The sequence below is a fragment of the Gossypium hirsutum genome, chromosome A11 (assembly GCF_007990345.1).
Source record: "Gossypium hirsutum isolate 1008001.06 chromosome A11, Gossypium_hirsutum_v2.1, whole genome shotgun sequence".
Classification (NCBI taxonomy): domain Eukaryota; kingdom Viridiplantae; phylum Streptophyta; class Magnoliopsida; order Malvales; family Malvaceae; genus Gossypium; species Gossypium hirsutum.
In genome coordinates, this window is record NC_053434.1 from 121166757 (window position 1) to 121191333 (window position 24577).

Genomic DNA, 24577 nt, shown 5'->3' on the forward strand with positions numbered 1-24577 from the left:
TTATTTTTCCCCATGCGATCAACTTTTGCTTATCTCTAAATCAAAATCATATAGTTGTGCTGGTTGTTGGGCCGGTTCTCTGATTTCGATTCGGAGCGTTCCGTTTGGTTTTATTAAATTCGGTTCGATTATTACAATATATAGAAGCCACTATTACTCGGACCTAAATCGATTATTTTCACAAGTTTTATCATGATGATATGTATTTAACGAGAAATAAATACTCTTGTCCAATGTTATTTGTCATGGAATTCACTTCTACCTGATTTTAAGACCTATCTGGTTCTTGTATCAATCCACAACCTAGGCAGCATGTATAGCACGTTGTCCTATAGTAGGATGCTTGTTGACCTGCATTGAACTTCTACTTTTATAATTTAAAATAATTATATTTTTTGCAAATGCCTCATTAAAAGTTCAAAATAAAAATTATATATAATGTATGTAAAATAATAAAAGGCCAATAATGTTAAAATATAATAATATTGTCGAATCCAGAAAATGTGATTAAAGAGGTTAAAAACATTAGGGGACGATGGCTATAAGCCATTGCTACAGAAGGCAGAGACTAATGGTATGTGTATTTTTATTTTGGACCATGTCTTATGCATTTTGCTCACAATGTCTTTATAAATTTATTATCAAATAAAATTAATGTTTTTGTAGTTAAAAAGATTATGATATCAAATAAATAATCGAATATTTTTTATTTATTTGAAGGAAACAAAATATAATAATTTATTAAAAAAATTATATTTACAGTCAATATATGTATAAAATTATAATCAAAATCATTAATCATAATAGTGCTAACTTAAATTAGAATAAATCCAAAAATAAGTCATCAATGTTTTTGAAACTAAATGACGTTACTATTTCTCAATCCAATCAATGATCAATGAACAAATTAATTAGGCGATTAATTTTTAGTTCAATTGGTTCAAGTTTAATAAATTATTAAAAATTATAAAATATAATAAAACATAAAATTTAATCAATTTTTAATCCAATTGATTAATTCTAAAAACATAACATGATTTGTACATAATAGAACTTAGTTGTCAAATTTCCGCTTGAACATTGTTATTAAACCAAGATGTTATTAATTATTCAACAATACAATTAAACAAAGGCAAACTAAGTACAAAAAATTAAGTTAGTTTTACAACTAAATTTTTATATTGAATATTTAACAAATCATTTCTGTTTACCAAACCAAACAAGGTCCTAAAGAAATCCAATTTTCTCTTCTTATATTCCACCAAAAAGAAAATCATAGTACGGATTCCTTTTCCAACTAACAAAGAGAAGTCATATGATAAGAAATTTTATACAAATGACAGTCATTACTTTTGGAGTATTATTAGATGTTACAAACAACAGTAGCATTAAAAAAAAAAAAACAAAAGCCTACTGAAATAACTCCTGGCTTTTTCACCCATTTAATAATTGACTCAAATATGTTGTCATTCTTCTACCTGCACATTGTTGAATGTTTCCTTAAAAATTATGTAGTTTAGACACTAAAGCTACTATAAGAAACGCACACATACAAAGAAGCTGAGGACACTGGTAGCAGCCCCTAACTCAAGTGAAACAATAGAGAAAAGCTTGTTCAGAGGCCTACTTAATTTGGGATTTAAATGCAGATTTAAGGTTTGATATAGGACACCTCAAGTGTCTAAGTGGGGTTAAGTTTCAACAATGTTTTTTTTTTTTTTTTGCAATACTGTTTAAACTGAACTAGACTAGTAACTTGAACTAAGAACTAATTGAGGTATCAGTTTGGAGATAAATGTTAGATCAATTGAATTTTTTTTCCTCTTTTTTTCTTAAAACTTTAATAATTTAATTAATTAAATAAAATAAATTTATTTGACCAATCAAATTGAGAACTGACAGTCCAGCCAATTTGACCACCGATCTAAATCTTATTATCTTATTTGGTCACTAGGATATCATTGTAATCTTGAACGTTTCTACAAATCTTATTTATTCATAAGATTGATCTAAACCATTTTTGGATCTCTATATGTGGCCTATTGGAATTTTTGGTGGCAGTTTTGTGGTTTCAGCCCTATCACTTATATTACTTGGACTCAATTGTCGGATATAAGTATATATCTAATAAGTATGGTTAGATTTTTTTAAAGTTTCTTCATGTATTTTAGATGGTCCTTAAAAGTCATATTTCCATATGGGGTATTTCAATAAAACAAAGTCAGAGCAACATAATCTTTTACCATATATTTCTTATTTCAAGAAAGGCTTGATGAATCCATCTGAGGGTGAATGTGTTAGTTGCTATATATGATTTCCCAGGAACCCTTAGGTGAGAAATAGCCTAAGGTTGAAAATCCTTAGACAATCCTATCAACCATCATCTTTGAATCCCTATTTCCCCTTAAACTAGTGTCTAGCATTTTACTACCTTTATTTTTTAGAACCAAAGAGCTTCCAAATATCTCTATTTATAAGGTGAGCTAGAGTTAGATGCGAGAATATACATACATATGTATGCATGTATGTACTGTAAAAGTACCATAAAGGCTCCTATACTAGTCAATTTACATTTTGCCCCTTTTATTCAAAGAATGAGCAAATTAGTCATTGTATATTAAATCAAAGAGTAAACTAATCCTTTCAGTTAAAATTTTCATCGATTTCTACCGTTATCAACTGGCATAGCTGACGGAATAACCAGACAGTTAAACTTGGTGCGCCATGTGTTACTCATGTCAACGTACAGGGACCAATTTTTTACAGTAGAAAATGGATGAAAGTTTTAACAAAATGACCAATTTGCTCATTGATCTAATACAAGAACTAATTTACTCATCTTTTGAGTAGAGGGACAAAATGCAATCTAACTCCTAATATAAGGACCTCCATAGTACTTTTACCATGTATGTACCTATGTACGTAAAGGAAATGAAAGTAAATTATGCCTAGCAAAGACAAAACAAGTGAAACTACCTTTTTCCTTAATCTTGTAACTTTCTGGGTGGTTGCAGACAATGTCACCTTCACATCTTTCATATTGCTTTTTTTAACTCGGGATCGGGACGCCCCTATAACAGTAGCATAGTATTTGTTACTACCCATTCATAAACTTAAAAGAACAGAGTTATGAAGCCAAAATTACCTTTCTTATTATCTCTTTGTGATTGAATTTCAGTCTCCTCTTCTTGTTCAGTCACTTCACTGCAAGCTCCAGAAGATTCCTCTGGCTCAACAAGTTTTGACGTCGATTCATCATTTGAAGATTCGGTTTGCGCTTCCACTGGCGTATTGATAACCTCACTATCGCTAACACCTAAAAGATACAAACTTCACTAATTAAACTTTTATTTTAAGAAAGCTGGAATGAATATTTGAAACTATTTTCTCCTAATGGAAGCAGCTAAGAATCTAGAAATATTGCAGCAATACATGTGCTTGAAGACGCACTGGATAAGATATTAACTTAAAGTTGAAAAAAGATGTTACCATCCAACATATTGACATTCTTGTTTACGTTCATGATGTATAATGGCGTATTGTGAAATATTGCTTAAAGTACCATGAAAGCCCGAGTCATATTGCATTTTTCACTTTTTACTAAAAAAAATGAGTAAATTAGTCTCTGTAACATCAGATCAAAGAGCAAATTAATCTTTGCTGTTAAAAAATTCATCCATTTTTACGGGTAAAAACTGGATGATGTACAAGGACCAATTTTAAACGGTAAAAATGAATGAATTTTTTATCAAAATGATCAAATTGTTATTTAATCTAATGTATAGCGGCTAATTTACCCAATTTTGAGTAGAGAGGTAAAATGCAATCCATCTCCTAATAAAAAGACTTCCATGATACTTTTACCGTGAAATATTCCAATATAATGCTACTATGTACATAAATAGAGTCAGACCAGTCAAAATCCTCTCTCCTCAAACATCATATAAATTGTATAATTAAGGCATGTCTAGAAATTTTGCAACTCAACGTATTGGAAGCTTGTAGATTAGAGATACAAGAAAAATAATAATATAGTGGAAGTAGCAAGAGTTAAGATAAAGTCACTGGAAAATGGTTAAAATTCATGAACCAACCTTCAGCAATGTCAGATTCTGCACTTTCTTCTCCATTATTTCCAGCCATAACAAAACCTTCCATATTGCCAACCTTCTGTCGATGTATTTCTGCATTTCTTGCAGTAACCTCTTGCTCCTTCTTTTCCATGTGGAACTTATTAAGTTTCTCCTCGAACTCCTCAATGCATACTTTCAGTTCTGGTTTAGCAAACTTCTTGCCCTGTTTGCAACCAATGTGAAGAGAAAATGGATAATCTGATCTGAGTTGAAAATAAAGGCCAGAAAACTCAGAAAACAAAAGGGTACCTTGTTAATGATGTTTCTAAAATGATCCATCACGGAATCCTCAGATAGGGCATGTTCGTAAGTCTTGAATGACTCTATTAGCTTTTTCACTCCCTTTTCAGTGAATGATAACTGAGAAAGGCAGTAAGAAATATTCTCCCATTGCAAAACATCTGCAACAAAGATGAACTATTTTATAAGCAAAATCTGAGTTCTAAATTCATAATATAAATGCATCAATAGTTAAAAGTAGTAACAAAGAGAAGAGAAACAGAGAACCATGGAAGCTGCAGCTGTTTGGAATCCTATATACTATATTTAAAGATGATCTTTTATTTGCTTCCGAGATCCTGCACATACTACTAAAGGCAGCAAAATGTGATAGAAACCTGCAGCTCTTTAAGTAATCTGTTATTTCAACTAACAGACAACCTAATTTGCAGCAGCAATTATGATTATGCAATTGTTTTCAGCCAAAGAAAAAAAGGAAAAGCATTTTAAAAATCAATATAAATGATCTCAAGAAATAACATTCATATGTCACGAAGCTAGAACATTCACGGCCCCTGACGCATGTTCTAGCCCCGTGACGCATACATGTTCAAGCTTAAAACAAAGTAGTAAGATGATGCGATACATGAATGGCCAATTCTATATAAACACTAGGAAGAAGGGACAAAATTTACTATTTTATTTAGGGTGATGGATCAAATTTATTTTCCATCTTTGCAAGTGTGCAAATTGTGCTTCTAATTTTATTGAAAATGTCAAATTTACAATTGGGGTATTCTACAGAATTTTTCTTGCCATTATCATTAACCTTTTTTAACCAAATTCAGGAACTTGGGAATAATAATATTCGAAAGAGGACACAATAAGAAGGATATCATCTTGGATGAATAAATGCAAAAAGAAGTTAATGAAATCAAAGATAGCATGCCTGTAACTCCACTAAATCTATTGCAGAGCTTTTCAACAAGTGATTCCATTTGTTTGTCCTGCAAAATATAGTAGATATCAATATATCATGTTAACGAGATTATAAAGAACAGTAGTTTCAGTTTTATATCAACAATGTAAACCTTCTTGATGGAACCGATTAAGAACTGCATGATGTTGCAGAAAGACACTTTCTGCAGATCTTGGGTGGATAATTTGCCAAGGATATCTGGAAGTAAATTATATATTGGATTGCTTCCTGCCATAAAAAAAAGTTGGAAATATAATTGTCAGATACGTACTTGAGTCGAGGAAATGTATGTTAGTCATTTCTACAGTTGGACTATCACAATTCACCTTTCTTTGACAACTCATGAAAAAAGAGTTTAGCCAAATTAGAGATCCTCTCATCTTTGTCTTCTACTCGTACAGCCATCTCGTTTATGTAACCTTTTACCTGATCCAAACATGTCCAAGAATCAGAACCCTTCAGGTTTATATTATATCTAAAAGAAAAAGAAAGAGTATGCAGCCAATAGTCAGCCTGTCAGACCTTCATCATGTCATTTAGAATGAGATGTGAAAGGACCAGAACAGCATTCTTTCTAACTGAAACTGAAGGATCCTTTAACCGAGCATACATGTTCTCTGTCCATGGCTCTAACAGATTAGGAAAGCGAACCGCCAAATCTCCAAGAGCAATAGTGCAATTGGAACGAACAATTTCTGATGGCGCATTCTCCACAACAGTGAAGAGAAGCTGGAGATTTTCATCACTGGAAATCCATTCAATAAAAAGTTCAGGCATAAAGTCTCCTTTGGACTCAAAATAGCAAAATCTATAGGTTGAGAGAGTTACCAAAATTTGGCATCTATAATCATGAATCGACATAAGGCAAGCATTGCAGAGGCCTGTAGTATTGGATACTGAGACAAAAAAGTCAAGTCAATTTATTGAACAAGATTTGTAACTCTGTGAAAATAACAAGCATATATGCAATCTAGTACAACTTAGTCGCTTCATTTTGTTTCCATTTATATTTGATATATATAAATGAGATAATTCTCAAGAACATTGCAAATGTCCAGATGAGAGATGATTTCAGTCGTGAATTCCAATGGTATAGACTATAGTCATAAATCATAACGTTGTGCACGGTGCTCTTTATTGAGAAAGTACATAATGGAACCCAAAGGAACTTAGAAAATGAAAGAAATAAAATAGAGAAGGAAAACTACAGCATGCACCTTCTGCATCAAAACAAAATTTCGGCACAGTTTACTAAGGAAAAGTGCACATTCTCCAATCAAATTCTTTTCACTGTAACTACCAGAAACAATTTCTTTCTCAGCTCTCTCAGCAAGTGTGTCTAGCACTGCATCCTCAGAAGCAACAAGACCCAGTTCAGCATTGATACCATTATCCTGAAAGACATCATCAGATATATTAATTCATTATAGGTGTCTTAAATCAGATTATAAAGTTCATAGTTAAGAAATATATAACAGGTTAGACTGTGTTCTTACCTTTTGTGTTTCTGCATTTTCTGTACCTTCAGAATCCACTTTTCCTTTATTGCCTTTCTGTTTCTGGATCTTCCGAACACAAGATTCAATGTACGCCAGTTGGTTCATGGCAACATGACTTGCGACAAATAAATATCGGCTAAGCTTTACTACTTGAATACTGGAAAGCACAATGGAGTTACCACTGGCAATGTCGTTTTGTAATGCATCTCCTCTGGTACCATCAAAAACCGAACTAAGAGATTTCTTAACAAGATCAGCAGCTAAGGTTTCTGGTGTAGGATGAAGTATGTATAATGCATCTATTGCTTTATCAGCAGCAGCATACCATATGTTATCTGGAAGCCCAAACCCTGTGATCAAGCTTTCCAGAATACCAAATATTCGGCTCCCATTACTAAGCACCAACTTTTTCTTGTCCTCATTAGACAATCTCTGGATAGCAATGCATGCTGTCCTAGCTAATAAAGGATCTACTTTGGCCCAACGTCCAAACCCAATATCAATAATGTCTTGTAAGTGGGAGCCAAGAATTGCACTGGATGATTTCGCTGCCATGCAGATGATAGCTAAAGCTCCACGACATTGCTCAGCAGTTGTTCCATTAACATTAAAGCAAAAGAAATCCCATAGTGCGGATATCTGTAAGAAAATTGGACAATGAAAAAAAACCATTCATTTTATTAAAGCAGACTTTTTTTAACTGTTACATAATTGCAGATAAAACTCTCAAAAGGGAGGACAGACCAAAGTTAATCAACAATACGATTCAGACTTATTGTGCTAAATATTCTTTGGTAGAACTTAAACTCCTTAATCTCAAAGATTTCAATCCCTTCCTCTATGGGTAACCACAAGGAAACTTAAGCGCAAATATTCATGATAAAGCAGTTTGCGCAATCCAATTTCATTTGTGGATCTATAGAATACGAAAATGCCTTAAAAATCTATTACAAAATTATTCCAACAAACAAGGATTCATTCATTACAACCAACGAATATTTTCTTATTTGTAATCATGTTTTAGCGACTATAATTGTGCATCTATTTTATTACTGCCACTAGCAACAAAAAAAGGCAATTCCAAGGGAAGAAGGCTTGTCCCTTCGAGGTTTCCATTGGTAACCGAGGAATGATTTTAATGCAAATTCAACACGGATATGCCGAAGACATGAAAGTGAACTTACCGCTATACTGGAAATATCACCTTTAGACACCAAGGCACCAACAATGAACTCAAGGGCCGCTTGATCCCCTACATTTGAATCAATGGCTAGATTCAAAAGATTTTTAGCAGTCTCTACTGGGCTTTTCCTAATATATATTGTTACAAAAGCATTCTCCACAGCTTCATATATGGATTTGTCTTGAGAAAATACCTGAAAAATCCAGTAACAAATACTACTCATGTCAAATGTTAAATAAAAAAAACACATTCACAGGATACCAACCTCCAAAGCACAAAATGATGAGAGAGAAGGTGAATTCGAAGGAAACATAAACATGAAGGCATGACAAGAAATGATAGCCTACCAGTGGCAACATCTTGCGTAGACAGGCTTCTGCACCATCAATTTGGAATTGTCTACATCTCATCAGCAAGAGAATAGTGTTCTCAACATCTGTGGCAGAAGACGAAGCCATCAATTGAAGGAGTGTTGGCATTGTCGCAGCTATGCACTCAGAAAATTTCAAGCCAGCCTCAAGGGAGGCAACCAAGGCCCTAGTCTGCTCCACGTTCCCAACATCTGGCACAGAACTATCTTGACTAGCAATCTCTTGTTCCGTATGGGCTAAACTATCAGTTAAACTCTCAGGTTGGTAGTTCGTGACCTCTTCAGCATTTCCATTATCAACTTCACCTTCGCCATTAATTGAATCATTATCAGAGGGTACTCCATCCGTCATGCCTTCAGTCAATTTAACAGGTTCAAGCTCATTTAGCTTCTTCTTGTATTGCTCCAGAGTTGCTTGAAATGAAGCTATTCGAAGTTGTGGACCAAAAGGATTATGCTGCAACATCATAATTAGTAAATTTAATGCAGATTTTCTAACAATGGCACTCTTATCTTCCAATCTCCCAGCGGCAACAGATGCAACCTCATTCCATAAACCAATTGAAACAGAATGCTCTTCACATAGCTCAGCCCAAACTTGAAGAACTCGACTCCTCGTATAAGCTGAAACATCTCTACACCGCTCAAGCAAAATTTCCAACATGGCTTGCTTGGTCTGAAGACGAATGGATTTAGCACTCACTTCACCTTCAACATCCTTAAATGCTTTTGCAACTAATTTACCCAAAACACCTACAAGGGCATTCCTTATCTTATAAGATTCTCCCCCAAAGTGTGGAATCAAAAGTCCAATGTTAGTCGAAACTAGCTTTGGTAGTCGATCAGCAAGCTCCACCAGGAAGCGCCCAATATTTTCAGCCCCTGCTGTATCCTTCACATAGGATTTGGGGTTAGTCCTCCCTATCTCTCTGATAAGAGAACAAGCAAGTGTTCCATCAGCGTACTTCTTCTCAGCAAAAGCAACGGCATCAGCCATGTGGGTAACAACAAAGTCATATTTGTGAAGAAGATGCATAATCGAAGCAGATGATTGCTCTGTGTAGTGATACTTTGTAGCGCAAGCTCCAATGATATGACATAGAGCATCTTTTGTTTCTGAGTCCTTTAGAAGTGTGGCCTTTTCAAACATAGAAAAGGTATTTCTACGAAACCAAAATCAGAAGTAAAATTAACTTCAACAGAAAATACAGTTCATTATAGCTTGTAGGGTTATTTAGACAAAAATCACTTACTTTACAATAAAAGATAGATAATTTTCGTCTGGGTCAGCAGATCCAAAGAGCAACGAGAGGTTGATCTCGAGTGAGTTCGCAATCAGGTTAAGCATCCGGCCCCTCTGTGACTCCCAATTCCATGAGTTTACTGGCTGCTTCTTACGACTACTTGCTATCACCTGACAAATGACCAACCAAAAGCTATCAATCATAACACCAACATGTAGCAAGGGTCTATGTTGATCTTACTGTTCATTTTTCCTTAAGTACCTAAATCCAAACCCTGACATATTTAGACATGGTGTAGGGATCTGACCCTCCAAAAACCAACCAAGTAAATGGAATTCTTTTTAAAGTTTTGAGCACACACGTGTCAAACACATACCATGTGCAACACTCGCGCCCAAGTCCATGTAAAACGGGCTATACCTTTGCATTGTTGCTGGAACCAGTGTTAGACTCCTCGGTCAAAATAATATGGAGGAGAAAGAATGAGTAAATTTTAAAAGCGTTTCTATATGAAGTGACACGATCAAGCGTTGGGGTTTCATCATCATCCTGAACTTGGGAAACACGCACGAGCGAATCCACATTTGGGAGCAGAACACTGAGATTGGACCGAAGACTTTCTGCAAGAATAAACTTGCACGATGGGGCGAGACTCGAAAAACCTCGAACCAAGGAGTACACACGATCAAACACATCTTGCTCTTCGATACAGTAGAGCTCTTTATCAGACAGATCAAAGGATACCCCTGTATTGAAAGAAGAAACAAAATTTAGTCAAATTACTATGAAATCATTTATAACTAATTAAACTTCAAAAATGCTAACAACATTGACATACAAATTCTATTAGTACATGCTAAGGAAAACGAGAAACTCAGATCAGTTTCGTCTTCCCAAATAATTTATCGAAACCAAAACAACTTATTTCGTTGACTCGTTTCCTCGAATGCGGGAGGAAAAGACTTTTAAAAAGCAAAACAAATAAGTTAAAGCAGAATTTAAACAAATCCATCACTATTTTCCAGAATTCCCTTTAAGCTAAAGCAATTTATGCAAGGAAAATCAGAAACTTAAATAATTTTTTTCCAAATAAATTATCGAAACCAAATCAGTTTATTTCTATTGACTTATTTTCTCAACCGCGGGGAAGAAAGAATTTGTAGACGAAGAAACCAAATAAAAAGGTTAGGGATTTTTATGAGGACAAAACCAAAAATATATATATGTTATTTAAACAGAAATCAGTTCGAAAGTATCAGAAGAAGCACAAATTGCATCTCCATTTTCCAGAACTTCCTTTAAGCTGTTAAAATAAAATATATAAATAAATAAATAACTGAATCTACACAAATTTTAAAACGAAAAAAAGTCATAATATATAACCAAATCAGATTATTTCGCTGACTCATTTTCTCAACTTCGAGGAACTGAGAATTTAATGAAAAAGAAATCAAACAAATATATATACAATGCAAACAATCATCTCCATTTTCCATAAATTCACTTTATGCTATTAAAATTAATCCATTTCAGCATAAAAGAAACCGGAATTTACACAAATTTTAACAAAAAAACAACAAAAACCATAAAAATAGAATTAGAAATTTGAACCTTTGACAAATTCTTCGAGTTCCGAAGGACGAAACCTAGCGATATCGATAGCGTTTTGAACAAAGAGACGATTGCCTTGGTATTCTTCTTCGTCGTCCTTCTCTAAGGCTTGTAGTTTCTGAGGGAAAACAAAGAGAGGAGCCATTTGTTTTTAGTAGATCTTCAACTGGAGAGCGGAAAAATACACACTGAGAGAGAAAGAGAAAGAGAGCTTCTCTGCTTCGTCTTTTTTTTTTTTTTAAATTTTCCCTCAAATAATTCAAATACGTGAGAGCGGGAACTTTTTGAGGGGTAGGGTGGGGGGTTGACCGGGCCGGGTCAGAAGGTTTTCGAACTATTTGTTACTCTTTAAAATGAAATTCAGGGCCAGATTATCCAAATAAATTATATTGTATATCAGCTTTGGATTTTGTGAGAAAATTTAAAATTTAGTTATTTAAAAGTTATTTATTCTCGGAGTTTTAATTTATTAATTTGACAGATTTATTTCTGATTGTTAATATTATTTAATTTTTTTCTCAAATTTATTTGTGTGGCATTTTGAAATAAATAAAAATACCTACTTGATAGTAATGTAATTAAAAAATAACTATTATAATGAATTTAATTTTAACAAATTAATATTAACAATTAGACTTGAATTTTGAAATATAAAAAATAGAGAGTAATTTTTTAAAATAAAAATACATGGAATAAATATCAAATTTACCAAAAAAATACAAAAACTTATGGTATATTTTAATTAATTTATTTAAATTTAAATTTTAAGTCGAACTATTCACCCAAATTTAAAGCCTCGTCAGATATTTGACATGATTTAAAGAAAAGACAGATTTGAATAATAAGCTTAGATAAAAAAATATATTTAAAATATAATTAAGTTTAAACTCTAATATTTGAAGTTGGGACCCATGGCTTGTGAACATTTATAAAATAAGATAAACTATAATGAAAACAAAGATAATAGATATTCAAATGAAATGATTGGATATTAAATTAAAATGAGTAATTTTTTGGTATAACGATGATTATAAATATGTATTTTTATTCATATTATAAATTGTTATTCGAATCTTCAATGTGCTAACAAAAAATCCTTTTGCATACTTCTAATAACATGCATATATAATAATGAATATAATATTTATAAACAAAAGAATATATAGTATACATTGTTAATGAAGATTTTAGACTCCACAAAAAGGGTTGAGAGGTTAACAATTATCTTATAGATATATAATAAAATATTTAAAATATATATGATAATTTTTTAAAGTTACTTGTGAAATAAAAAAAAATACATTATCAGTATACTAAATACTAACCCATAAATAAATAAACCCATAAATAAATAAACCAATAATTTTATTTTCTTGCAAGTTCTAGAAGTGTTTATCAACTGGATCAAATGTTTGAAAAGTAGACTCGTACATTCAATTGGATACACCAATTTGTGTTCTATTCCTTTACCATATTCATTCAACCAAGCAAAAATTTGAACCATGCTCAACCTAAATTGCTTGGTAAGCTATACAGCAAGTCACTCTTAAATTAAGATGTTATTGTAATATATTTTTTTGTCAATTTAATTACTCTAATTAAATAATTGCTCTAATTAAATAATTGCTCGAATTGATCCATTAAAAATTCTATTTATCCACTACTAAATTAGTATCGTTGCATTTTTTTATTTTTGACTAAAATTAAAGGTTTCCCTATAATTAGTCCAAAATATTTTTTTAACTATTTTTCAAAACCGAACTCAACTATTTTCGTTCATATCCTTTACTAAACATAAGTCTAAGTTTAAAACTAAATCCTCTTTTTTTTTTTTTAAATTAAGAAAAATCTTAATTTAATTATTGACACCATTACAATTTTACTCAATAAAGCATGCCAGAATTAGTAAGTAAAGTTTAATAAAAAATACTAACAATTTTAGCAATTTAACTAGAATTTTTAAGTTGAAAATGCAGGAATGTACAGCATCTCAAGATAACTTTTTATCCCAATTGACCATAACATCCAACTGAACTTGATAGCATGCTAGTAGCATTGATAAAATACCAACACTCAGAATGGCTTATTATATGTAGAAGAATTCTAGTAATATACAGAAATGTCATCATATCCTTCCCATTTTAGTGTACAAAGTGTTAAAAGATGCTTCATTGGCCAAAAGAACAGCCCACATGGATTTTAAATTTCTAATTCTTAAGAATTTAAATGAATAAAGAACTGACCAATAGAGTGCTTTTTCAAACAGTGTCGGATAACGGGAACAGCTTTTCGAGAATGTTATTAGAAAGGATTCTGTTTGGATCCAATTCCCTCCTTGCTTTGTTATATGCATCGACTGGAAAACGGGCTTTGAGTCTCGCTTGAAGAGCTTCAAGTTCTTCCTTGTCCTTTGGGACCTAAACATTGCATGGCATTGATTGTGATTAAACAAGAAGAAAATGAGACTTATTAGAAGTTCACTTCTGTAGGGTAGTAACACCATAAATAAGCTAAAAAATGCATGTTCAAGTGCATGCACAAAGAAGCATATGCCAGAAAGGTTTAACCTGATTTCTGCATAACATTTACAGGATTTCCGTACAGATAGGTACACCAAAAATCTGACCCTTGGAACAATCAAAACAAAATTTCACAAAACCTGTTTTCAAGGACTGAATGAAGTACCATATAGGTCACAACTCACAACATATTCCTGCAAGCAGGGGTGAAGACAATTTTTTTTTTTTTTGGGGGGGGGGGGAATTGAGTTATGTACTTTATGAGAGCTAAAATACAAATTTATCATTGTATTAACTTATATTTTTATAATTTTGAAAGATCAAATTAAAATTTTATCTTTTTTTGGGGGCCTAAATGCAATTTAACCATTCACTAACTTATAATTTCATAAAATTTAAACGGACCAAAGCAATATTTTCCTGCTTTAGGGGTGGGCCCTGGCCCCTGCCAGCCCCCCCTTGGTGCCGCCCCTGCATGCAACTGAATGGCCACTAGTTTAACCATTAGGCATTGAGACTCTATAAACTAACTATGGTGAATGTGCAATCCTGGTAACGGTATACTCTTAAATAATGCCAAACACGAATATTTTTCGAGATATATTCATTACCTCAATCTTAGCCCAATGTTCATAGGCAGAATATTTATCCCACAACTGTGACTGCGTAAGATGCCTGTAGTGGAAGAATTCTTCTGTTATTTCCTTTCTTTGGCGGGCATCCATTGTAGGAAGGTACATGATTATACCAACCTGAAACCAAAAAGAAAATAAAAACAGATTTTGATATGAGAAGCACAAGTAATTCACCCCTAAAACATATTCTACTCAACATATATATATACTGAATCCTTGCATTGATTTTTAGTTTCAAACATTGGTAATTGCTGTAGGCTCTATTATTCTCTGTGAAAAGAATAAAATTAGGCAGAAAATCCTTCATCATGAGTCCATTCATGTTGCCTCCCTTGTTAGAATGCGTCAAGACTGTCTTAACTCTGTCCAATTCCTTTTTTCAATGTTTTAGCATCTCGGATACATATTCCGCCATGTTGGCGGTGTGTCAGTGTCTGACACAATAAATTGGGATATAAAGCGTGTCATCAGTGCTTCGTAATTTTCTACCAATTGTTCATTGTTGCTAGTTAATCCATAGGTTATGCTGTCAGCAGGATGAAACCGAGAACATAAAATTTCAGTGGTTCAACTTAAAAAGAAGGGTTAATACACTATTTGGCGCTTGAACTTGGTAATTGTTTCCAAATTGGAGCTTGAACATTTTTTTAGTCCAAGTTAATCCCTGATATTTCTTTAAAAAGAGTTGGGCCAAAAAAAAATTTTAGGCCCAAATGTGGTAATAATTGCCAAGTGCAAGTGCTAACTTTGACAAAAAAAAGTCCAGGCCTCAATTTGCGAACAATTGCCAAGTTCAGGGACTAACTTAGACAAAAAAAATTCAAGCACCAATGTGGGAACAATTATTAAGTCCAGGCCCCAAATAGTGCATTAACCAAAAAAAAAAAGTGAACCAAAATAGATATGCAGAAAGCCAACCCTATATGTGTGTGTGAATGCACTTGTGAACTTGAACATGTGCCTTATGGTATATTTCCCTAATAAGGCTAAAGATAGTTTCATATTTGTGGATGGGTAAGAGAACTCTAGATTTGTAAATCACTGAAGGGAAAAGAAATTACCCATGAGAATATATCATCTTCTGCTGAGCTTGATGCAGGACTCATCGGGCTCTGGCTGCGAGCTGTCCATCGTTGTTCTATAGGAGCAGGAGCAGGTAACTCATTCGTCTCAATGAGTTTCTTTAGCTCTTCAATGTATTCAAGGTCCTTCATACTAGGCTTGGAAAGAGTTCCAGCAGGAAAACAGGTTTCCGATACCCATTGTTGCCCCCCACAATCAAAGCCCAAGATATCATCACTCCATCCAACTCGATATCCTTCAGACTTCCTCCAGAATTCAGCCTCAGCATGATTAACCTTCATGACATGATCTTTGTTGAGAGGATCAAGACTAAGCAGTTTATCTCTTAACTCGGTGAATGAGAACTCATTTATGTTTGGTTCATCGCTGTCAGAAGATTTAGTCTTAATATCTCTAGCCCTGCAGAAAACCAAGTAAAGTAGATAACTGAGTGAAAATCTTAAATTTGCACATAACCAGCTACAATTAGTACCCTAAGCCATAAAAAGGAAGAAATAGTAGAGCTTTTATTTTCCAGCTAGACTAACCAATCCAAATCAGTCCCTGATTAAGACCCATAATCCATACTGTCAGTGGACAAGAAATTCAATGGTAAAAAAGTTGACAAAGAAACAGTAAGAGTACTATGGAGGCCCTTATACTAGGAGTCAAATTGCATTTGCCCCCTTTACTAAAAAAATGAGCAAATTAGTCCTATACATCAGACCAAAGAGCAAATTGGTCCTTTTTGTTAAAAATTTCATCAATTTCTACTATTAAAAACTGGTGTGGTTGATAGTATAACCAAAGAGTTACACTTGTGTGCCTCGTGTACCTTATGTTGACATACATGGACTAGTTTTTAACAGTAGAAATGAATGAAATTTATAATAGGACCAGTTTACTCTTTAATCTAACATAAGGGACTAATTTGTTTGTTTTTTTAGTAGAGGGGGCAAATTACAATCGGACTCCTAGTACAAGGACCTCCATGGTACATTTACCAGAAAGAAACCAAATTCAGAAACAGTCACACAAGTAGTTTATCAGTTTATTCTTTCCTCGCCTTTTCTCAGTTACTCCATCGAGGCTACTAAATACCAATATAAAACTAAGAAATGTAATTAACAAAAAGAATATTAAAAAAAGGGGAAAAAATAAGTGATTAGCAGCCAGGCTATTCGCACAAGAGAACCAACATTTCCATTGGCCTTGTTGCATTTTCAACAAATCAGACAAATGCCAAAAGGCGATAGAAGTACCTGTACTTCTTTAGAGATTCTTTGTAGAGCTCACGGATATCCTGCATAGCCTCATCCGTAGTATGTTTGGGTTTGAATTTGGGTGGACCTCTCCATTTTGAAACAGGGTTGCATGTCACAACTACAACGGTGTCAGTATATGGAATGTACAAGTACTTGACATGCTTATTCTCGGACAACATCTTCCTACAAACAAAAAGTTAAAAAGCTTTCAATGTTTGAGAATCAATTACTTAATTATTCATTCTTTGGTCTAAGAAAATGAATATACGAGTATTTTTCCGATTTAGACTCACTAAAAGGTTGAGTTGTCAAATATCATAACCACAAGCAAAATAAGTAATGCGTGAAATAAAATCAGCCAAACTTCATGTTGATCCCAAAAAATTTAGTATATGATAAATCTAGTTGCAAGTTGCTGGTAATTTTATGAGGTAGAAGGAACTTTGTGATTCACAGATTCAGTAAAAATAAATTACTTGTGGTTTTTCTTGAGGTCTTTCAAGTTTGAGACAGTTGTGTGCTCTACAAGCTCCTGTCTTTCCACACACTGAATGGTCACTTCAGCAACCACTCCAAGGCCCCCAAGACCACAGCGAGCTAAATAAAATAACTCTGGGTCTTTCTCTTTTGAAAGTTCTATTGTTCCCTTGGCAGGAGTAACAAGTTTCATGCTAATAATCTGTTCATCAATGGGAGGCAATTTTGCACCAGTTCCATGAGCACCTACCTAAAGATGAGAAGACCAAAAAGAGGAAGGTCAAATCAAAACAGTTAACTGCAAAAGGACACACCTTCAAGCGTTTCACTTCATTAATAACGAACAAGCTTGGCTCCCTAGCTTTCCACTTTATCCAAAATTCACATGTATACAAATCAAGACAACGTAAGTTGTCATTAAACAACCCTATTTAATGAAGATTATAAGAAAATAAGACAAACCTAAGACGTGAACACTGACCTCATGTGATACAAAGCTATAAGATGATCTGAAATTATTATCTTTTTTCTTTCATTGGGTTTCTTCTCTTCCTTTTACACAATCAAAAACCCGTATATAATTTTAAAAATACTTTCAGGCTTCTTTGTCTTGCTAATTTCTGCAGAAAAGTACTGGTCTATCACAGCCCCAAAGGTTCCACCATTTGAAGCACAAGAAATCCACACATTATATAAGTTCTAAGTACAGAAAAAAAAAACAAATTTGTCACCAACTGATAAAACTGAGAAGAATTACACTAATTATGCTTAACATTACACTTCAGGCATGCATACAAATAAAGTCAAATCGAAATAACACTAAACATGCCTCCTCTAAAGTCTTTATCATTTCAAAGGCTGATTCTAAAGCATATGTCAAACACACCATGTACATAAGATATATAGAGGTTTAAGACTTCATTAGAATCAGATTGTTACCATTGCTATCTGATATTCACCTTTTTGCAATTTCCTTCTTCAGAATTTGTACAAAAAATAATAATTGTTCATTAAAAACAAAAATATGAAATGCAATAACAATTTTGATATTACCAGTTACATGAAAAAATAGAATTATGCATTGTTATCATACAATAGCTATTTTTTTGAGGCAAAATTCAAGTAGCAAAAGTAATAATGAAGCTGGCTTATACTATTATTCATGCTAATGATGAATAATTATGTAAAACAAGGGGGGAAAAACCTGAAGAATGCCACCAATTTGCTGCTCTCTAATGGAAGCAAAGTTTTGAAGTGTTATACCATAATCCTTAATCTCATCCACTAATTGTTGCACTCTTATCCCAGCTTGAACCCTCACCCTCTTCTTCTCCTTATCCACTTCCAACACCTTATCCATTAATGCCAAATTCACCATCCCACCACGGGCTAACCCGATCCCATTCGGGGACAACCCAGACCCAACGGGTCGAAGCTTGACCCGCTTCTCACTCGACTCCTTAACCAACTCCTCAAGCTGTTTCAGGTTCTCTGGCTGGTGGAAATGCCGGGTCTGCACTTCGTGGGTACCACTCCAATTGGACACCGTGTGGAGGTCTTCGGGGAGCGGCGAGTAACGGAAGAGCTGGGCTTTCTTGTGCTTGGCGTTTTCAGGGAACGGGAAGGAGTAGTAAGTGGCGACGCCGCAGAAGGCGAGGAGGGCGGTGTAACCGAGGTACTTGCGCAGCTCGGAGTCGGAGGAAGAGGAAGGAGGTGAAGAGGCGGTTGAAAGAGCGCGGATTGAAGAGAAGAGGACTGGCGACGGTGGCGGCGGAGGTGGTGGTTGTTGAGGGCAATGGATGAGTGTTTTGAGATGGGTTTTGAAAGAGCGTTTGAGGGAAAGCGATCGAAACATGGTGGGAGAAAGGAAGGGTTCCAAAGGATGAACTAATGGAAGGAAAATTTTGGGGTTTTGTTCTTTTGTCTTAGATCATTTCATAGAATTGGTTAAGAAAGGAAGCATCTAAGGAAGGAAAGGAGCTTATTAATGTTGCTTTCTGGTTTGGATGTTTATGATAATGATTGTGAAGCTCTATAGACACTGTGAAGTAAGGTTCCTAGTTTTCACTGTGGTCTACTACCAAATTTTGGTAACTTTGTCATCCACAGTCCAACCCATATTGAATGGAGGTCTAACTGTCTTTTTATTTTCAAACATCCAAAAGAAGAATATGTACTTTTGGATATTTAAATTTGGTATAATTAAATTTATTATTATTATTTTTTAAACAATTAAACAAGCTATTTGGAGGGATAGGCTTGGGTCTAGGCCTAATTTTTCTTTTTGGAGTTGAACATAGGCTCGATGCATTAATATTTTTAATCACAATTATGTTTAGGCCATGATGATATTTAAGTAAAGTTTTCTCAATCATAATTTTAAATTTTGAACTCAAAAATAACTTTGAGCCAATCTCGATCAATTGACGCAATCACGCAACACAAATAACTAAAGCTTCCACAACCTTAACAAATTTATGATATCAAGATTGAAGAAATCATACCTTAGTATCATGGGCAGCAGTTCAAAGCCTGTGACCAATGCATCAAATGCATCTAATGGGAGCCTATTATTTAGATGAGGATTATTTGGCCTATAAAAATTGGCCCAATGATAAAGATATGGCAACATAAGGCTATCTTGGTAAATATGAGAACTAATCTTAGAAAATTCATAGGAATAATATATTGTAAAGATTAGATTTGATATGATATTTTATAATATTGTAAATCACTAAAATCAATAGATAGGCTAATCTCGTCCGTCGATGTAACTTGATCTTGACTGTCAATTTTGGGGAGTTGGAAACCACTCTATTCTTTGTTGTTTCATTATTCTTTGATAATAATAGAACATTGTATTTACTCAAACTCCTCTTGTGCATTCTTTTATGTGATTTTTCTATTGTTCTTTTATGACTTCTTTTGGCATAATTGTTTCTGCTATGTAAATTGGTGCATTGGATGAATTCTAAAGGAATCCTCACTAGTGGTGTTTAGGCTAACTTAGGTGAGTTTAGAACGAACGGATCGCCTAAGGTCGCACAGATGGCAAGACGAAAGATCTAGCCTCATGACATTAGTACCCTATCATGATCCAATAAATAGCCCCAAAACATGATTAAAAAAAAAGAATCACAATTACATTTAACACATGCAACAAGTTTTTTTTTTTTTGTGAGAAGAAAGATCAAATCACTATTAGGGAGTCTTAGGCTCCTAGTTGAAGTTTGTGATTCATTAGAATAAGAGAAATCATGTAACACTTGTTGCCAAAACACAAACTTATCAATGTTGGGTTTTTCAAAAACAAAACAATTACACAAATCCTTAAGGTTGGAAAAGCCCTCTCTTTGAGGTTTATAAGTAAACCTTGATACACCCCAATCTACTCTAGTAAAAAAAATGTTTAATGAATTCACCTCTTCCCCACACCTCAATCAATGGGGATCCACCTCCCTAAACCTTTTGGCAATGTTTTGTTTAATAGTAGCTACATTGTGGCAGGATCTCTTAAGGAGATTCTTGATTTTTAGTATCACGTTAAGCTCTCATGGATGATTCCAATCTTTATAAGACAAATCATTATCAGCATTTTATTCGTTAGGGGTCGAGGATGAGAGAGGTTAAGAAAAGAGTTGCTAGTACTCATATCAAGTGTTGTAAGATTCATCTTCCGAAAAATGGCACACAGATTTATATCGCTTAGTAGGAGACTCATTAGGGATTTCCTCAATAACCTTATGTTCATCGTGGCTAAAACATTGATATAATAAATTGTTCTTCCAAACCTTCAAATCCATATCAATTAGGTCCTTAAACAAAATAAGACCTAAATCAAAGGAGGAAGGGATGGAATAGATTCGAAAAACTTACAAGTGAAGGACCTATTGATCATGAGAAATCACGATGGCCTAGTCACTTTTGAATTCAAGATGGTTGCAAGATTTTTAGTTAAATTAATAATTCAATTTGACTAAGGTATATTTCATATCCGATTTACGGTTCATGAAGATTAATCTTTAAGGGTTTGTGGTTATCCCTCCCAAACTCCCAACATCCATCCTTAAAAATTTCAGGATCGAAATACTTAACTTCAAAATTACTTCAATTGTAATTATTACTTGATAGCGGTATAAGATCTTCGTTACAATATATCTAGAACTACTTATAACCCTTCCTCAATCCTTAAATAGGAGGATAAAGGTATTTTAGCACGTTCGAACCTACATCCTTTTATACTGACAACAAATTTACCCAGGCTATAAATATTGTATATACAAAAAATTAAAGAGCTTTGGCAAAATGTATATAAAAGTTATTAACTTTCAATATTTATAATAAATTAAACACAATTACACTTGATTCCTTGAATCCTTTAGTGTTCTTCAAGCAGCTTCAATTTTTGAGGTTGGATGAGTCTTTGCTGCCACAAATTGAAGAAAAAAAATATAAAAGCATTTCAGAACAAATACACACAAAAAAACCTTCAGCATGTAAGAAATTTATATCGGTTGGGTTTAGATTTTACAAATTTCGAATCATTTTTGGTTTGAGGTTTTGGTTTTTGGATTATGTTATTACAGATAAAATTATATTTTTAAGTATACGTTGTTTTGGTTTAAGGTCATTTTGAATTCGAATTAATTTTTGTTCGGATCAGTTTGCATTCATGTCAATGTTAAACGAGTTTGAATTATTAACTTTTTATGATAAAGCTGGATTAATTAATTAGATTTTTGAGATCAAATCAAAATTGAAAAAAATAAAGAAATCTCTTTGTTCAACTTAGGATAGAATGTAAGAGAAGGTCCCTCAAAATTTAAAAAAATTTATCATTAAATCCTTCAAAATTCTTGACATTTTTATTTAGGCCTCCTAAATTTTTAAAAATCCTAATTAAGCCTCACAAAAGTTTTGAAATTTTCAAAATTTTCAAAAGAACTTATTAATTTTCTCAAAAATTTTCATTAAACCTCTTCAAAAAAAAATTCAAAATAATTCCTCAATAAACATAAAAAATTAAATCTATTGAATCGAATATCTTATAAAATTATTACAAATAACAAGAGTTTATAAAAAGACTAGTAAAAGAACACTTACTTTGGTTGATTTATGGTATAATAAGTCTGCAAAGCACTAAGAAGAAGTGCAGCAATGGCACCCACAAATGCCAAAAACGTCCAAGGACTCCTAAAATGAGTATGATAAGCTTGAGCTGCATAATTAATCCACATATTCTTACAATGATTATGTATTTGCCGTTTAACCCCATTGTAAATCGTCGGACTAGGAACCAAATCAGTGTTCATCTTATTGAAAAGCTTAGCCACTTCTTCATCACTCCCCAATCCGTTGTATAGTATGCCGGCGTCTCTCAGGTCTTTAACATCTTCGGCTTCATCGATCAATGAATCAAGGAAACAAATATATGAAGTGACGGTGAAATCGTTCATGAAATCCGGACACATTTCGTGAGCTATTAAGTTCATGAATTTAGGACCGGTTGAATCATCGACCGTGATCGGCGGTAACCATAATTTTCCAACGAAGAAGATACGGTTGAAACTAATGTCGGTTAAACAACTTGTTTCGCTTGCTCTTAACCATATCCCGGCGTTTTTAAGCTCTTTTACGTTACGAAAGGTGTGCGAATGGTGCCGTCTTGTTCTTGTTTGGTTGCTGCGATTTATCAAGTACATGAAAAATCGAGTGCAAAACCTACAAAGCCGCCATGGTTTTCCTTTTTCTTCTTTTCTGAAGAGGAGTCTTTGTCGTAGTAGATTCAATAGGTGAATTGGCTCTTCTTCTTGCTGCTGCCACCGTTCACTGGAGCAAAATCTGTGTTAGTCGGGAGCCAAAATAAAATTTTCTTTTTCGTTGGATTCAGAACTGTAAATTTTTGTAGCTAAAATTACAGTTTTAAAATTGGATAGATGGTCAAATTGATTAACTAATCAATTTACAGATTGAATAGATCCGATCGATCGATTCATTCAATTTAATTAAATAAGTTGTTAAAAAGTTTGGATCAATTAGTTTAAACTAATAATTTTCTCTAGATCGATACTTAATTTCTGATTCAATTTCATTCAAATAATATTAACTAAAATATAAATTTTATTAATGTATTAATGCAAAAAAAAAATACTATTTTTAAAAAGATTAAACTATAAATTTTCTTATCCCTCAAAATGAAAAAAAAATATTTATCCTTTTTTAAATGATAAATACATAAAAAGAAATTTAAGAATCAAATCAAATCTATTGAACCGAATGAATCGATTTTTTTTATATTTTTAAAAAAATTTATATAATTGAACCGAATGAACTGATTTGACCGAAAATAAGAATAGTATTCCATCACTAATATAGATATAAAAACCTTTAACATTTATAAACTCTACAATTTTTTTTAAAATATTTAAATCCCTTAAATTACCTGTCCTGCTGATGCGATTGTGGCTCTTTCATCTCGGCTGGGGTGATAACATTATCGTCGATGAACCTTTTGATTGCCTTCATGAACTTTTCGCCATTTTCCCCCCAGCTTGTAAGCAATTCAAGAACTCGAAAAGGTAATTGGTTTTCCAACAAGAACAGGTCCAAGTATACATATGTCAGCAAATCGTTTTTAATCAACAATTCGTTCGGCATAGGATCATTATCTTGGTCATCAACATCATCATTACCGTAACGCATATAAATTGCTTGTAAAATTGCGCTGCCGTCAACGAAGAACATCCAAGCCAGTTTCTCGTCATCGTTGCTATACTTCTCTAATTCCTTTGGATCATAGCATTTCTTCAAGCCACCGATCTCTGTCTTCATGTTGTTGTACAAGGTTTCCTTATTGACGCCAATGTTTTTGACGAAATGTGCTGCTAATTTGAGCTTGAGCTTCTCGGATCCATGGAGGGTGGGATCATCGTGGTGGAGTGGGCCGATTGAGATCACTTTCGGCTTGAAATACTTCCTGAAATCTTTGTGACGGCCAAGGGTTGATGGGACTCTTTGTATCAATGGTTTGGCCCTGGGTTCGAGTTGGTTGCCTTTTAAAGCTTCGTCTAATGACCAGAGATTCTCTAATTCGCCATTGCTGAGAAGGAAGTTCGTACACTGTATTGGAATGATCGTCTCAAGGGGATTGTTGTTGATGATTGTTTGATCAGCGGAAACTGCTCTGCCGGGAGCTCCGACGGTGCCGCTTCCTTCCTCCGTGGACGACATTTTCAGGCTGAGCGGTTCGAAGTAATTAACAAGGTGATTTTGTAGATTGTTTTTGGCTGAGTGAGTGATGTTGGAAAGAAGGTGGCAAAATTGACAAAATGGATAAACATATGGAAATTTGTTTTTGGTGTAATATCAATTTTAGCCCTTA

At 33.8% G+C, this 24577-nt stretch overlaps 3 protein-coding genes across 5 annotated transcripts; all 3 read right to left on the reverse strand.

Annotated features, from left to right (window-relative positions):
- Nucleotides 1-72: 72 nt before the first annotated feature.
- Nucleotides 73-11492, reverse strand: LOC107942588 (condensin complex subunit 1). 3 transcript variants are annotated; one of them, XM_041080217.1, is made up of 17 exons: nucleotides 11239-11492; nucleotides 10048-10373; nucleotides 9637-9797; nucleotides 8361-9546; nucleotides 8015-8206; nucleotides 6828-7469; nucleotides 6549-6725; nucleotides 6160-6227; nucleotides 5854-6076; nucleotides 5658-5757; nucleotides 5444-5559; nucleotides 5302-5359; nucleotides 4383-4534; nucleotides 4095-4296; nucleotides 3146-3316; nucleotides 2977-3071; nucleotides 73-351 (listed from the first exon to the last, which is right to left on the reverse strand). In XM_041080217.1, exons 1-17 carry the CDS (start codon nucleotides 11381-11383, stop codon nucleotides 304-306), a joined length of 4062 nt encoding a protein of 1353 aa, XP_040936151.1. In that variant the 5' UTR covers nucleotides 11384-11492; the 3' UTR covers nucleotides 73-303. The 3 variants fall into 3 exon arrangements, with proteins under 3 accessions (XP_040936151.1, XP_040936152.1, XP_016731774.1); XM_016876285.2 differs by lacking the exon at nucleotides 73-351 and adding an exon at nucleotides 1157-1478; XM_041080218.1 differs by lacking the exon at nucleotides 11239-11492 and having other exon boundaries at nucleotides 75-351; nucleotides 10004-10082.
- A 1801-nt stretch (nucleotides 11493-13293) lies between these two features.
- Nucleotides 13294-19313, reverse strand: LOC107942591 (L-galactono-1,4-lactone dehydrogenase, mitochondrial). Its single transcript, XM_016876289.2, has 6 exons — nucleotides 18401-19313; nucleotides 17196-17446; nucleotides 16717-16902; nucleotides 15454-15874; nucleotides 14369-14509; nucleotides 13294-13655 (listed from the first exon to the last, which is right to left on the reverse strand). Exons 1-6 carry the CDS (start codon nucleotides 19049-19051, stop codon nucleotides 13497-13499), a joined length of 1809 nt encoding a protein of 602 aa, XP_016731778.1. The 5' UTR covers nucleotides 19052-19313; the 3' UTR covers nucleotides 13294-13496.
- A 2900-nt stretch (nucleotides 19314-22213) lies between these two features.
- Nucleotides 22214-24503, reverse strand: LOC121209491 (UPF0481 protein At3g47200). Its single transcript, XM_041080219.1, has 2 exons — nucleotides 23639-24503; nucleotides 22214-23025 (listed from the first exon to the last, which is right to left on the reverse strand). The coding sequence occupies exons 1-2, from the start codon at nucleotides 24424-24426 to the stop codon at nucleotides 22296-22298; spliced, it is 1518 nt and encodes a 505-aa protein (XP_040936153.1). The 5' UTR covers nucleotides 24427-24503; the 3' UTR covers nucleotides 22214-22295.
- Nucleotides 24504-24577: the final 74 nt, after the last annotated feature.